The sequence below is a fragment of the Lissotriton vulgaris genome, chromosome 11, assembly GCF_964263255.1.
Source record: "Lissotriton vulgaris chromosome 11, aLisVul1.2, whole genome shotgun sequence".
Taxonomy (NCBI): domain Eukaryota; kingdom Metazoa; phylum Chordata; class Amphibia; order Caudata; family Salamandridae; genus Lissotriton; species Lissotriton vulgaris.
In genome coordinates, this window is record NC_141699.1 from 989,825,249 (window position 1) to 989,842,137 (window position 16,889).

Here is a 16,889-nt window from a genome sequence, read left to right on the forward strand (position 1 = left end):
CTAAAATTGTGTTTGTTATTGGGAGAATAGTAGGATTAGGTGAAAACTAATGGTTACTTAAAAGTAAATATTTTGATTGCCACTATGTCTGGAAATATCTGCTTTTTAGTGTTAAAATAATTTGTTGTATTTAGAAGGAAGAAATACAGTTGCAAGTCAATAGCGATACATACAAATGAGAGATTGGTGCGGACAAACACTATCTGGATTTTGGAGAAAAAGATAGGTTATAATGGAAATATCTTTTTTAATATATGCAAAGGCCAAAGAACAAAACAGCTCTATCCAACTTGTTGCTATATTGTGTTCCGATGGTCTTTTCATCAATCTCTCACCCTTTTGGTTGTGTTGGAGAGCCTTTGTGATCTGCGTTGTGTTTACTCTTACCCCTGATCAGCTGATGAAAAGTTACACTTTAGGGTTTCTGCACTCCATATGCCCAGGACCAATGGAATTCAGTTATTCTCCACCCAGACATAAAACGATGGATTTTCCTCGCTTGCTAAATAGACCACCATCTGATGCTGAAGATCATAATAATTTAAACAAAACGTTAGTAGCTTAAATGGATGTGAACGTAAAATCCTGATGTATTCCAATGGAGTCCGATCCTTCTCAACAGCACTCGTGGCAAGGTTCATGGGTAACCATTTCTGTTGCCGATTGCGCTATCCAGGTGCAACACTGGTACTGAGGTGAGATACTGTTCAGACCCTATGAAGGTCCTAAAAGTACCAAACTCTACCACATTAGTTAATCATTCATTGCCGAATAATTCTAATGTACGTGACTATGCTCTAGCAAAGGACATATACTGAAACCATGTGGACATTTGTAGAGTCGCTGTAAGGCAGCGGATGTCATTGTAGTGTACAACTGCCCCAATGTTTATAGGCTTCTTTGACTTCCCTAAACCTTTCAGCAACTCTGCAAAGCTGCTGACGCATCTGACATTACCAGTCATCTGGAATTCTAGTGCCTATGCAACAAAAACAGTTTAACTGCTTTTGCTTTGCACGTTGTTGCAGGCTATATCCTATTCTGAGCAGAGAAACAGGTTTTTTTTCTCCAAAATTACCTGGAGTTCCCAATGTAAAAAAACAAACCAAAAAAAAACGATTCCATTCATACTTCCCATGCCTGGAAACAATGAAACAGCCAATCAGATTGTTTTCAAATAAAATTCACCTGGACTGATATTGAAAATGTTAGAACTTCAGATTCAAGTTAATATGAAATATCCTGGGGCGTGGCCAAGCAACATGGCCGACAGGACGTAGGCTCCGTCAGCTCCCGGCAGGCCGCCACAAAAATCCTGTTAAAAATATTCTTCCCAGGACTCTTGGGCAGTAAAGAAGATGTCCACGAACCCGAAAGCCGAGGGGCACATCCTGACCTACTTTGGGGCTTTTAACTGCCTGGGAAGCGGAGGTGACGGCGCGGGCGCTGCAGAGGCGGGCCGTAATCAAGCGAGGCCGGGGTCTGCGGCCTACCTCCACGAGACAGAGGCGACCTGCCGCCGGAGGGCCCACTGACATCGGGACCCCCCCCCCCCCCCAAGGCGTGGGGAGAGTTGACGAAAGAGCGGGGCCGACTGCCAGCTGGGGCCCCAGCGTAGAGAGAGACGCCTGAGGCAGGCTGAACAGCGCATGGGGATCCGGAGGCGATCCCTGCGCCGGACTGCACGGAGCGGAGGGGACCGGAGTACGCGGTCGGAGCCCCGCGGGCCTGCACCTTAGACGGGCGATCCGGCCTGAGAGGCGCCCACTCGCATCGGGGGGCCTCCCATCTGATTCGGAGATCTGCAGGCTGCGGGTTGCCTGGCGACAGGCCAGAGCGCCGAGGCAGGTGAGCCCGGTGGACTGGCGGTGGGGGGCGCCTCTGGCCCTACTGCGCTGATACGGAGGGGCAGCAATCGGATGGCGGGGACTCCCAGTGGCGTCGGGAGCCTCCGGGGCCTGTAATCCTACTGGTGCTGCTGCGGCCTACTGCGGGTCGGCACTCCATGCGGCCTGGGCTGAGGCTGCTGCCGGTGCTAATAAGGCGGGGGAGGCCCCGGGAGCCGATCGAAGCGTGTGGAAGGCCCAGGAGGGCTGCAGAGATGGTGAAAGGGCTCCTGCTAACGGCTGTGGACCACCAGGGGGTCCGCTAGGCCCTCTGGCCGGCCGACGTGCTTGTGGTGTGGGACTATCTTGCATGGTATAATCAGGATTGAGGCTGCCGGTTCAGGACTCGGGGGAATGAAGCTGGACTTCAACGTGTGACTCCTGACGGGCCCCGGTGGAGGTGTGAGACTCGGCCCTCGTGTACTGAATCAGAGGGACTCCCTCGACCATGAGGCCGCCTGATTGAGCAGCAGGGGAGAGACGGTGGCCCTGGAAATAGTTGATGGCCTTGGCCTGCCCGACCCGAGCAGTGGACGCGGCCCCCTCTCACCTGTGTGATTTACCCAATTACGCTGGGACCTGCCCGGGACGCGGCATTGGTATTGGGCTCCGGCACTGAGGACATACTGAGAAGGGCCCGTGAAGCATGAGAGGGACACTGTGCTGAGTTGGTGCAGACAGAGTGAGAGGCAGTGACTAGGGAATAGGCTGTGTATCACCATCATCCACGCAGGTCTTGGCGTGGGTCTGTTAGGAATTTCTTTGCCACCTAGGGGCCCTGGGGTGAATCTATTTGAGGTCTGCAATGCGTAAAGATAAAACGCCCCGGGCCTCGCAGCCAAACACCATAACACAATATACTACGCAGCGGCTCCCCTCGCAGAGGATCACGCGCCAGTCGGTGCAGGACGAGGGGGATGCGACTCCCGAAGAGCCCTCCCGGGCGGAGTTGTTAAAGGCGATTTAGGGGTCCCATTCTGCCCTGGAGCGTCAAATTGAAATAGTATCCATTGATGTGAAATTATTACGGACAGACCTGCAAAAAGTGCCTGACAAGGTTTCTGATGCGGAGGGGAATATCGTCCAGTTGCAAGGGGAGGTGGCGTCCCTCAAAAAAAAAATCAGTCTCACAACTTACTGCCACGACGGAGGCACTGGAGCGGAGAGCGGAGGACGCGGAAGGGAGAGCATGCCGCAGTAACATCAGGTAATTATCAAAACAACAAGTGGTCCTGAGCTTACAAGAATGAGGGAAACGGATATATATAGATCACAATGGAATTCTATATAGTTTCCTGAACTATATAGAATTCCATTGTGATCTATATATATCCGTTTCCCTCATTCTTGTAAGCTCAGGACCACTTGTTGTTTTGATAATTACTTGCCACCCATGGTCCCGAGCGATTTTATGGGTTCCCCGTGTCCTTCCTTGAGCAGTAACATCAGGGTTCTTAGTATTCCGGACCAGGCAGAGGCAGGTAACCCAGAGCGCTTTCTGGAGAACTCGATTCGTACAACACTGTGCCCTGCGGGTCTGACAGAAGTCTTTGTGATTGAATGGGCCCATAGGGCGTTGGTTCCGCCGCCAAGTCCCGGAGCTCCACCACGGGCCCTCATTGCCAAGATCCTCAACTATCGAGATAGGGACTGCATCCTTAGAGCGGCGAGGGAGATGGCGGATCTAACGTTTGAAAATGCAAGGGTCTCCATCATTCCGGATTACACCCAACTGGTTCAGGAACAGCGGAAGTCCTTCCAGACAGTTAAACAGCAGCTCCGGGAGTTACACCTACAGTATATGCTGCTCTACCAGACTAAGCTTAAGGTAATTTCCCAGGGAAAGGCGCACTTATTCGAAGCCCCGGAGGAAGTCTGGGAGTGGCTTGAGATCAGGGGGGATGCCCTTCCTCCAGGAGAGCGGAGAGGAAACCGAAGCACATGGGGGACACTACCACGGAGGAGGCACACTAGCAGGCGACGACGTCGATCAAACACGGCTGAGCGAGAGGAGGGACAGCGAGTCACGGTGGGGGAGGATGGGGCCCTCCGCCTGGATCTGGCAGAGTCTGAAACTTTGCCTCTGGGAGAAGTACTGGTCCCAGATACACTGCAGCCCACCACGGATATTATTTCACCTACCAGTGGTACGATTCCTGACAGCAGGGGCTCAGGGGCAGACAAAGTCGGCCCTGTCGTGAGGACTGGGTGTGGTCCTGTATGGTTTGTTGGACTCCGGAGCTAATGGCCGGCAGCGCTGGGGCCGCTCCCAGAAGGGGGACTGCACTCAGTTTAATGCTGGAGGGGACGTGGCTGCTCCTAAAGGAGCAAAGGATTGGACAAATTGTGGGATCCTTAACTGTAATAGCCCGAGTCCTGTATTATTGATGTGATAGCTGGCTTTGCTGGGAGCTGGGTGGGGAGTTTCCTTTTTATCTTTTGGGAGGTTTAGCGCTGTTGGGCAAATGGGGTGGCTGTGCATGTCCTGGCACCAGCATGGGAAGGGCATATTGGCAAGTTGTGTTATTGCAAGTACTTTGCTCGTGGGTGGGGGGTGCTTCTGGAAGGGGTTATTGATGGGGAATGTTTGACACGGGGTCTCAATTGCATGCCTCCAAGAGACCCATCTTACGGATGAGGGAGCACCGAAATTGGGGAAAAAGTGGCGGGTCAGGTATTCCACTCCTCTTTTTCTACGTATGCTAGAGAGGTATTGGTTTGGGGGGCGCCTGGTGTCCCGTTCGCAATCAAATATGTAGAAGCGGACATACATGGCAGATACCTGCTTCTCAGGGCAAAATTAGATGGTAGGAACATTATCATATTGAACACATATGCACCCAACGTGGATGACCCGGTTTTCTTTCGGGCCCTTCAGGACGTCCCGATTCATGATCTGGGGACCCAATCCTTTGGTTCGGGGATTTTAATTGTGTTTTTGACCCGGTCCTAGATTGGTTCCCACCCCGAGAAAGTACAAAACCCCGTATGACTGCGCAGCTTAGGGAGGTTATTGAGAATATAGGAGCGGTGGATATTTGCCGTCAGACAAACCAGACGCAGAAATGTATACCTGTTTTTCCCCCACTCATAACACATATAGTCGTCTTGATAGAGTCTTAGTAGCGAATGCTGAGCTTAATATGTCCATAGAGGTGACCCACCAGGCTCGATTTTTATCTGATCACTCCCCGGTAGCATGCATGGTACGATGGGGGACCCCGGTTTCCCGCCCTCGGAGACTCCCGGTGGAGATCCTCCAAGACCAGGTAGGGAGGGCACATGTAGAAACAGCTCGAGCCTGCATGGGACTCACTTATGGAGTCCGGAAGCAGCTCGACCATGATCTCCGGACAGCGGAGGATAACCTTTTAAATGTCCAGGCCACGGTGTCCAGAGATGACCTGCAGAGGGAGGAGGAGCAACTGCCCGAGTTCAGGTGCATGATATTCTTGACCGGCTCGACAAGTATTCCCTAGGCCAATATAGGCAGCGTCTTCATAGGGAGGGTGACAAGTCGGGTGGCTTTTGGCTTGGATCCTTCGGAAGGAGCAGACCCCGGAATGTATTGTAGCTTTGCGAGACTCAAAAGGGGACATGATTCATTCGGAATGTGCCATCCTTGGATTTCTCCGATCTTACCTCCAACAAGTATATACTACAGACCCAGACATATCCGAGGCTTCTAATCTCCCTTATCTACAGGGACTGACCCTGCCGTCCCTCTCTGAGGCAGACCGGGAGGACCTGGATGTGGCACTTACGTTGGGTGAGGTGCGTGCAGCTCTGGCTCGCCTACCGCACGCAAAGTCGCCGGGGAGTGATGGGTTCACACCGGAATTTTATCAAGAGTTCAGCGGAACACTGTCTCGTCTCCTCTTACAGGTATTTGTCGAGGCATTTGAGAGCGGGTCTCTCCCACAGAGCATGACAAGGGGTGAAATCTGCATGATCCTTAAACCTGGGGGGGGACACAAACACGACCGTTCTTCGTATCGCCCGATCACTATGATCAATACAGATGTGAAAATTTTGATCAAGCTACTGTCCACTCGTCTGGCACTGCATATGGGGCATTTGGTCCATCCGGAACAATGCTCATTTATTCCTGGCCGTAACACTGCCATGAACCTACGGTGCTTGAATCACATCATACACGAGGTCCAGGGGAAGGAAGAACAGACAGTACTAGTATCCATTGACCTCGCCAAGGCGTTTGATATGGTTGATTGGGGCTATTTGCAAGAGGTCATCCGAGCGATGGGATTGGACCCCAATTTTTGCCGTTGGATCCGTAGCTATATAAGTCCCCTCGCGCTAGGGTATGACTTGGAACCACGCAATTGCAGGAGTGGCAATTCGGACAGGGTACACGACAAGGGTGTCCCCTCTCGCCACTACTCTTTGCCCTGGCTATAGAGCCCTTAGCAGTTCGGATCCGCTCTGAGCTGTCGCAGTGGGGCATACGGTTGGAGACACTATATAGTAATATTATCTCACTATATGCAGATGATGCCTTGTTTTATCTGAGAGCCCCAAGAGAGGTGATCCTAATATTGTTATACCATCTAGATAGATTCGGCGAGGCGTCGGGACTGAGGCTCAACAGAAACAAGTCCGTGATCTTTCCGCTGTCGGGTTTTGAGTCAGTGCCCCAGGAGGACTTGCCGGAGCTTGGGCTGCGATGGGAAAAGGAGAGCTTTCGTTATTTGGGTATTCCAGTGGCCTCAACGGAAGCACAATTACTGGCACGCAATATTGATCGGGTGATAAAGTTGCTGCAGCAATCAGTGTCTTTCTGGAATACCCTGCCGCTATCTCTTATGGGTCGGCTGGCTGTCGCCAAGATGGTAATGCTGCCTAGGACACTATACGACCTTCAGAATACGCTGTGTCCTCTCCCCCCTAGGGTCTTTCGGACCCTGAACATGCTACTTACGTCCCTACTTTGGGCGGGCCGGCGCAGTAGAGTAGCTCTTCATACAGTGGTGCGCAACTATGAGGAGGGAGGCCTAGAGGCCCCGCGCTTTCACTTGTATTACGCTGCGCAGCTGCAACCGGCTGCCAGATGGTTTGCGGATGCAGACGTTTGGGAGACGCAACTATTGGCGGATAGAGCAACGGTGCAGGAGTTACGGGTGGCTTTGATGCGGGGCAGGAGGGCGAATGAGACATTACCCTACGTCGTAAGGCACACGGCAAGCGTCTGGCAACTATTCATAGAGAGAGTCTTGCGAACAGCGCCCTTCGATAGGGACCTGCCGATCTGGATCCTGGCACCCATGGTAATAATGGAACAACATATGCACTTCCATGCCTGGCGTGAGAGGGGGCTGTGAATTCCTGGCCGACCTATACCCCACTGAGACCTTCCTAACCTATGAACAAGCGGAAGAGACCTTCGGCCTTGGGCGAGGGCAGTATATACACCATCAGGGTTTGCGCGATGTAGTGCGGTCAATTTGGGCTCAGTATCCGGAGGCGCCCCCAATGACTCACACCTTAAATATTCTTCTGTCCTGCGGCAGAGGACGCAGGCTAATTTCCCTACTATATGCAGCCATGCGACGGGACTCGCCCCGCCGGTGCCACCGGCCTGGGCGGCCTGGGAAGCGTATTTGGGTACACCGCTGGACCACAGGCAGCGTAAGCGCATAGGGGCTCTAACAAAGAAAGTCTCATGTAACGCACATTTTGAATTAATACATTTTAACTTCCTACATCGCACCTAACTTTCTCTGATCTTATTGAAGCGTTATTCCGCAGACAGGGGGGTATAGTTGCCCCAGATGCAGCACAGAGGGGGCGGGTTTCCTGCACTTAGCTTGGGACTGCCCGTTAATTAAGTGCTTTTGGGCGCGCACTGTAGATCACATATCTGCCGATACGGGCCTCCGCATCACACTAACACCTTTGCACCGTTTGCTGGCGTTGGTCCCTAGGCCGAGGAAGCGTAAGCTGTCCTATAGATTACTGCAATTGATGTTGGTGCTGGCTAGGCGCAGGGTGGCTATCACTTGGATGGGACAGAGGGCCCCAGAGATACCCACATGTCTCAGACGTGAGAGAATGGTCCCTAGCTGAAGAAACACATATGCAGCGCAGCAGGAGAGATGAGAAATTACACGAGGACCTACTTGCCTGGCGAGCCATGTGTATTTCAGGATTGGAAATTAGGGGGCAAACTTCCCAAAGCGATTCAGAAGGGACGAGCGGCGAGTTCTTTTCGCCGCAGGGATCGGGGACGGATGAGGAGGCTGGGGGAGTCTCCTAAGTTGTAGGTAGTATAATGTATAGTGCAGGGTCTGGTTCTTTACTCATGATGATTTCTCTTTATGTGTATGTTACTCTGCTATGCCTCATGGGTTTAGGTGTATCCAGGTTAAGCCTATATCCAAACAAAAGTGGCATAATAAGACAGTCGATTTGTATACATGTATTGTTTTGATGCCAGTTGGGGGGGTGGGGGGTATTCACAAACAGGAAGGGGTCCTCAAGGAATCCCTTCCTCTCTGAGAATGTTGAAATATTTTTGGAAAGTAGGCAATGGTCTCAGGGACTACTGCCTACTTTTAACAAATATTACTTAAAGTTCTAATTTTTAGTGGGTCTTGATCTATGACATACTAATATTTATTAAGTAGGTTGAATTGTGACCCACAAGGAATTGATCATTTGCGAACCGACCAATTAGTTCATGGGTCTGTTAAAAAATAACCAACTAAGTCGCCAATTTGAACCAGTATTTTGCTACCAGTGCTATGTACATCTGGCAATTAGTTCAGGCCAAACAAGATTGATGGCATGTCTATCTCTAGATGACAAAACAATTATTTATATAACAAATTTGTGAATTGGAAAACAAGACATGCAAAATAAGATAATGGATGCCAATAAACCATAAAGTCAAAGAGGTTAAGGACCTCACAGGGATTAGATTAATCATAGGTGTATAAAGTGCCTAGAAATTACTATAATGTGAAATATTGAGATCTTCTACCTTACCCTAAACGTTTCATGAAAATGCAAATAAATGTAAAGAATTTGAGAATGCAATTCACAAGGTGGTTGGATAAGAAAAAAGCCTTTGAGCATTAAATCTGTTGAACTGTTTCGGGGATGTGCATAATCTTACAAAAAATACGATGGTGTTAAGTAGGTTACAAACGTAGCTTAATTTTAGTTTTGAACATATTACAGCAGATTTGTAAAATGTACCTGAATTGGGAGTTGATTTGTCAAATAGCAGCCAACCAAATTTGTGAAATCACCAGACAGCCAGCAGAGGAGAAAACCAAGTGAGAGGGCGTGGTCCACATTTCCTTTTTTGTAGGCAACATAAAGCTGACTAGAGAGAACACAAGAGAGGCATTTAGCAAAGCAATTTTAGTATCCGTTAAGCACATCCACAGCGAATACTGTACATGTCAATTTTATACCACTGAATACAGAATCTTTAAACCCTATCTCTACGGCTTTTTAGTACCTCTCACATTTATTTTTTTCAAACTACATATATCTTTTTTATTAAAAATAGAAGCAACAAATTGAATACTACTTTCTAGGCATCATTCTTATTTTTTATATTCACAACGTAAGTATCAATGTATTTATTTTAATGAGTTGATCGCATATTTTAACCATTTTTAATGTCCATGATGGTGAACAGTTTATCACTCTGTGTCTCAGTTCATTTAAAAATAATAAAAAGTTAAAGTCGCCATTCAAAGTCCCATAGAAACAGTCCCACGAGTAAAGAATAAAATGCCTGCACATATTTACACCAAACAGAAACTAGTCACTGGTCTTAATATCTCTTTTTAGCTTCGAACACATGCTTCAAACAGTTTAGAATAAAGGTGAGAAATGTAAGTTAAATTACAATATAACTGGTGGATCATATTGTTTAATCCAATTTGGCGTTTTATGTCTGATTGATGGATAAGGGGAAAAAAAAAGTTTGAGACATTGTGAGGCATCAGCTGTCATTTCATTTCATGAAGCTTTATTCGGTGAATTAAAAGAAAAATGACCATAAAAGCACATAAGCAAAAGGATTACATAATTGTACAGATATAACAAGATTAAAAAATCATGCTTTTCCTAAGCTGCATTGACTTATATAAAAACATGGCAATATAAAAATTTGTCCGGAGAATTCAATTCATAAATCAATTTCATAGCATCATCCACATTAAATATAGCATATTTTTCAAAAATTGGTTTTAAATAAACAATCCTCAAGTTCATAAAGAGAGTACAAATTAGCATAAAGTGCAGGGTGCTCTGTTTCGAGTGACCATCGCATGGGCATGGTCCAACTGCATGCTTTTTTAATTGTGGGAAAGCCGCCAACCCGAGCCTAAGTCTAGTCAGAACAAACCTATGTGCTGGTCTGGTTACCTGGCTCAAGTACAATTGGAAGCCCTCACTTTTCGTATATTTATTGTACATAATAACTGAAGTGAGGCGTCCACTGGATGCTACACGTTTTTGGGCTCTATGCATCATGAAAATTTGTTTCATGTCTGACTTTCAATAGTTACTCAGCTGTCTTTGCACTGTTACAAGTGAGAACATTTTTTTGTGAAGTCATGTGTGAGATCACAAGAAGGGGGGGGGGGGTCATTATTGTTGCACATTGGGAGTTTGTGCTTTTCAAATGTTCCGTCATAACCATATTTTCCCTTCAACTAGTATTTGTTTCTTTTTTTTTATAAAACGTATTAGTTTATAGTGTTAGTAGACAACCATAATGTTTATTTAACAAAGTTTTCAATGGAACTATGCCAAAAACATGGTGGAGTACCCCGTCTGCCAAACTGTTGGTTAGCCCGCTCAATTTAGAGTTGGATGAATTATTATTTTATTATTATTATTTTTGCAGCCGCACCGGCCTCGTTAGCTCCACTGGCTGAAACCTTAGCTGATTCTTAGCTAAAACCTTAGCCTTAAGGGGCATAAGGCCGGCAGTATAAATACCTGTAGTATGTGGTAAGTATTTTTTCATTTCTTAGAATGTATGTATGGAATGTTCATTTTGATTACGTCTTGCATGGTTATTCTGGCCGCGGGGTTCTGATAGCAGCATTTACAGAGACCAAGAGAACCTGTTGGACCAAGTTATCCTGTTTCCCACTTGTTGGTCCTTTTTGCATTAAATAAAGTTATCAAAGATCCAAAAATTGGTTTGGTGTCTTTCCTTTACGGCAACATCTTACTACACAATTGGCGATGCGAAAGAAGACAAAAGTACCAATAGTCAGTTTCAACGTTCACAGCATTGGAGACCACAGCTGTCACATTTCTAAGTCTGCTCACAAGGACTACTCTGAATCCTTTTTATTTCCCTTTATAGTCAATCACAGACATTTTGCTGTTTCTGCTAAAGGTTGTTGGATGGTACCATTTCTACAGGATCGCCCCAGATTTTTGCCTTCCATTGTTGAACAGGTTTGTTGGTTTTAGGACATTGCACACCTTACTCCTGCTAATCAGTAGTAAAGTGTTTTTGCTCTCCCAAGGAAAACCAGGAAAACTGGCTTAAAACTGAATGGAAAAACAACAATTGATGGACAGAATGCAGAACAATGTCATACATTCACCCCAGTACAGAGATCTGGGCCTAAATCCATCGTTATTTTTGCTCACCATGCCATTCCAGGGCAAAAGAACGATGGATTTAACACAGGTCTCTTAACTGGGGGTAGTTGTGAGAGTTATTCAGCATTCAGTCCATTTGTTTGCTTAAAACTAAGTGGAACATTTATTGTACTTATAAGTCTCAGGAATATGGTACTATATGTATCCAGAGCCTGTAAGGTTGGCTACAGCACTCATTGGCCAGCTAAAGTAGTACTGTAAACCATGCCTGCAGCCCTTAGTGCAGTTAAGACAGGCATTTCGACCTGGCAAGCTAACCCCTTGCCAGTCCTAACCCTTCCTTTGTAATGATTAAAGTCACCCCTATTATAGGCCTCAACAGCCCAAAGGCAGGGTGCATGGGATTTAAAAAGTAGCACGTGTACTAACGTTTTACATCTCCAGACCGTGAAAAACTCACTAAGTCGTTTTTCATGTAGCAAGGTTCCCTCTCCCGTAGCCTAACACTGGGTTTCCTTATTACACTTAGTGATAACTTCAGTTTGGAAGCAGATCGAGAAATACTTTATCTAGTCCTTTGAATTTTAACTTAAAATCCTCTTTAAAGGTGAAGATGGATTTTAAGTTACTAGTGTGAAAATGCTGCTTTTAGAGAGTTGGCGTTTTTCTGCATAAACCAAATGTGCCTTTCGGTCAGTGTACAGGGTCACATGTTTATAAATTAGTCCTGAGGGGTGATGTGTATTCCTTCCTGATAGGAGCAAAAGGGAACTGGGTGTGGTGAAAGGTGTTGCTGTCCTGAGCAGGATGGCTTGCTGGATTGTACTCAGCCTTCCTGGACTTCAAAGGATAGCCGTCCTCCGTTTTGGTCAGTGTACAAAACATTATGCGCCACCACCGTTTATTTTGTGTAAATCTTTTTATTAAACATACATTGGTTCAAATAAGCATTACAGCGAAATCAACACATCCGTGCACTGCCACGACATGGAATGGATAATGGTACATCATTACAGGGAAAGGAATGTTACGGGGAAAGGGGATCATCCTGTTCAATACAACGAAGCAGCAAACATTTCTCCACGGTAGGTATTCCAGGGGCTCCAAATACGGGACCATTTTTGGGGCAGGCCCTGGCCAAATGCACCGTCTTCTCCCTGTACATACACCAATCAAGGTCTTTCTACCATGCTTCCATTGTGGGTGGATGAGACGCGCCCATTAGCTGTGCAATATTCCTTTTTGCGATCATAAACCATTGTGTCTGGTGAGTGTTCAGATCCGTAGGCTCCCAGATGTTGAGGAGGCCAGTCAGTCAAACATGCTTTATTTGACACTTGGTCATAAAAGCAAAGTGCAAAACACATTACTTGTAAAATATATCAATGCCAGTCAACAAATTAATTCAGCATTATTGTAAGACTACCTTAAAATACAGATATAGCTTCAAGCCGTTATCTTTAAAAACCATCAAGCAATATTTTACTGCTTACATAAAGCGACCATTGGAAAATAGACACCGTTAAAACTCTCAGTAGGGGGGGGGACAATTAAAACATTTTTGTCACCATTAAAACACCCAAGAAAGGGTGAGGTTAAAACGTTTTAGTCCTAGGTTATGGAGCAGCGTTGTGGGGCCGTTACATTTACAAAAAAAACAAGAATAAAGGGCAAAAGCAAAATGTTATGCAAGAAAAAACTGACCTTTTCGACCAAACCCAGCCTAGAAATCTCGCTACAGCTGTAGTGATTGGAATAGAAGCATTTGTACGTAAAATTATTTCTGCTTCTTCGCTCCTTCTAGTTCCAAGTAATTTACAAATTGGAGCTAACCATACTCGACAAGGACTGGCATAGCTGGGCAAACAAATAAATATGCCACCGACTCCACTCTAGTCTGGCATAAAGAACACACATTTCATTGGACTTTGACCATCTAGCAGTAAAAGCTTTGATGGGCAATGTGCCCACCCTGAACGGAAAATACAGTTTCCCATCATGTGGTTTTGCTATTATATACCAAAAGGCTTCAAAGTTCGGTGACAATTTAACATCTAAAAAGATTCCTGTTAGGGTGGAAGACAGACTATTAGTAAAAGTTTTTTGTGCAATCATCTCCTAGTACTTTTCTTTCAGGATCTTTTTTGAGGGAAAGCTAGCTCCATCAGGTTCTTCCCATAGTGTTCTCATACCTATGCTTACTAGGGCATCTCTAATTCCTCTCAACCAGCTAATTTTGTGAAATATGTCAGCCCGAATTATGTCCAGAAAGCCCATGGCAAAGTGGTTTAGTTCTAGAGTGATCCAGAGCCTGCACCAGTATTGCAGAGGGCACAGTTTGGACACCTTCGCCAGAGGTCTTCTACCTAGGTCATGTAGTAGCGGACACACTGGTGTCCTTTGGGGGAGCAGTGTGATGCTACGCATGAATCTGTTTTCTGAGGTCGTAAGGTTTTCGTACCCCCATATCTCTGCACCATAAACTGCGGAATTAACCCCCTTCATGTTGTAAACTTGGAGCACCGGGCCGATTGGTTTGGTCAGTGACGTATTAAACTTCCTATTTAGTACATCAGACAGTTGTCGATGCTTTAGTGTTGCTAGGTCGATTTGCTACTTCCATTTAGGTCACTTTGGATAATGACCCCCAGATAGGTAAATGCCTTTACTTGCTCCAATGGACGATTATTCATTACAATTTTACTTTTAAAAGTTCTATAGGGATTAAAAGCCATAAATTTCGTCTGACACGTTGACTTCCAGACCGCGAGTGTTGCAGAACTCCTCAAAGATGGTCAGGGCCTTCTGCAAACCACTCGGGGTCTTCGAGATAATCAACGTGTCATCTGCGAACATTAAAATCGGAATTTTGCTGCCGGCTAAAACTGGAGCGTCAGTGGACTCAGCTTCCATATAGTCAACAATACCATTAATAAATAGGGAGAATAAGGTAGGCGCAAGTACACAACCCTGGCGTACCCCTCTCTCTACTGGAAATGGGCCTGTAACCATACCCTGGGAACCCCATCGGATTTTAGTATAGTTTTCTTCATGCAGTCTCACAAGTAATGTGAGTAACTTTGAGGGGATCCCCATCTCCTGGAGGATTACCCATAGTTTGTGGCGAGGGACAAGATCAAATGCTGGTTTTAAAATCAACAAAAACAGCGTACAGGCTACCATTGGCCAGGACCACTGACTTCCAATATAACAAAGTGAAGCGCAACACCTGGTCAATGGTACTGGTGTACACTTGAAAGCCTGCCTGCAAGGTGGATAAGATACAATTCTCATCAATCCACTCCTGGATCTTGCTGAGAATCAGCCTGCCTATTGTTTTTTGGAGGGAGTCTATCAGGCTGATGGTCCTGTAATTGCAGGGATGAGTTGTCTCCTTTCTTATATATGGGAATTATTTCTGCCCCTTTCCACGAATGTGGTACGGGGGCACCTTTTGCAACCGCGTTAGCCAGCAACAAGATGTACCTGATCCATCTTGGTTTATCAAATAAGAACATGTGAGCAGGAACACCATCAGGGCCAGAGGCCCTCCCTCCAACTACTGAGCCCAGTGCAACACTAATATCCATACAGTTAAAAGCATCATCTTCATATAATGCTTGGGTGTGATCGTTCAGATTTGACTCGCTATCTGGGCAAGCATATTGTGGTTTAAAAAATGTTACCCAGTCTTCCTGTGCAACATGATTGTGAGGATTTTCCGGCACTCCTCCTCTACCCCACTTGACTATGCTCCAGAACGTTTTGCGGTCATTCAGAGAGCATGCCTCTCTAAGATCCTCCCATCTTGCGTCGTCCCTTAGTTTTTTAGCTTTTATCTGGGTACTCTTATACGCCATCCTAGCCCCTCGAACTATGGAAGGGTCACCCTTTTTTTACTGCCTCCCCAAGTTATTCCCTTGCTTTTCTACATTCTTTATTTAACAAGGAATTAACTTTCTTGTTTGTAGGTTTGTTTAAGTTGCAGCGCTTCGTAAAGTATATACGAAGTTGGGAAAAAAAAGTCATTGTGGATCTTAGTAATGGGCTCTGGCACTACGTTTGATCTAGGGTAGATTCTAGCTCTAGCACAGCCTTGTCCAATTCCTTTGCGATAGTAGCTAACGTTTCGGGCTTTTCAACTAGGCACGCCCACTTTAAGCGCCTCATATCGTTAGTGGGACTATATTGCAAGGATGGCGATCACGCCTATCCTCTGCAGAGGTCCGCTGTCGCCACAAGTCCAGGCTTGCATACATCGGGTTATGGTCACTTTCTAACCAATCCCTAACTATCGTATCGCAGAGGGCATGCCATAAATTCAAACTGATCAATACATAGTCAATACGACTGGCCACTGTTCCATTATTAAAAGTATTGGCCCCTAATCTATCTGATAATGTCCTGCCATTAGCGGCTCGAAAGCCCTTACCTAGGCACATGTGATTAATCTGAATGGCCACGTCTGTCCATTTTTTGACAGGTACAGGATCTAAATTTGGTATGGCCCACTGTTTATCTTCTTCCACTAGGAGGTTACTTTATCCGCCAACCAGGAGCTCAAACGTGGCGTTGAGATCGCTGACAATAATAACATTGGAGGCTGCTGGGTATTTATCGAGGAGGTCATCAAGCGCCGCTATTACGTCAGACTTCCTCCCTCTTGTGCCTCTCACGTAAACATTATAAATATCCACATGCTCCCTAGAATCTATTTTCAGGCATAAAGCCTGGATGTCATTATTTGTAGTCTGGAGCTCCATAATGGTGATACCTAGGTTCAGTTGCCCCCAAATTATCAAGTCCCCTGATGGGCGACCTTTGATCCCTCTAATGGCTGGAATATGGTAGTTGAGATGTCCTACACAATATTGGGGGGGGGGGGGGTCGGGGGGGGGGGGGGTTGTAGGGGGGGGGGGGGGTTCATTATCCAGGTTTCTTGGAATAAGCAGACATCATAGCCTTCAATGAAGGCATGCCACTTGGGGGAAGATAGTTTTGAACCCAACCCTGCTATATTCCAAGACAGAAGGGTACCCCGATTGTCATTAGTGCAAGGCAAGGGCGGGTCTGCTGGCGCTAATATGTTTATGTAACTAAGTTCCCTATGGTTACCCCGTGGACAAGGCGATAAAGTGCTCCTTCCTAAGGACCCAGAATGCCCTTTGCTATCAGGGCCTATGAGATATATAACTTTTGGACCATCTCGTATGATTGGGGGATCTCCCAGGTCACCTGGACTTTTTAAGGGCAGGGCCCCTTGTCAACATTGTTCGCAGTTGGTCTGTGGGATTCAACAGAGTATCCTAGGAGGCCTGTCTTAACTGTATGTTAGAGGATTCCGGGGGACAAGTGTGGAACTCTAGGGCAAAGAGATTTGCAACTAGATCCTTCCTAGCA

General features: G+C 46.5%; 1 protein-coding gene across 1 annotated transcript in view; it reads right to left on the reverse strand.

Annotated features, from left to right (window-relative positions):
- The window catches only part of LOC147683828 (lysosomal amino acid transporter 1 homolog), a 192,326-nt gene that overhangs the window by 94,069 nt on the left and 81,368 nt on the right, over nt 1-16,889 (reverse strand). The window contains exon 2 of the mRNA XM_086944226.1: nt 9,105-9,234. Within this exon, the coding sequence (XP_086800352.1) occupies nt 9,105-9,234 (130 nt within the window). The remainder of the gene's footprint in view (nt 1-9,104; nt 9,235-16,889) is intronic.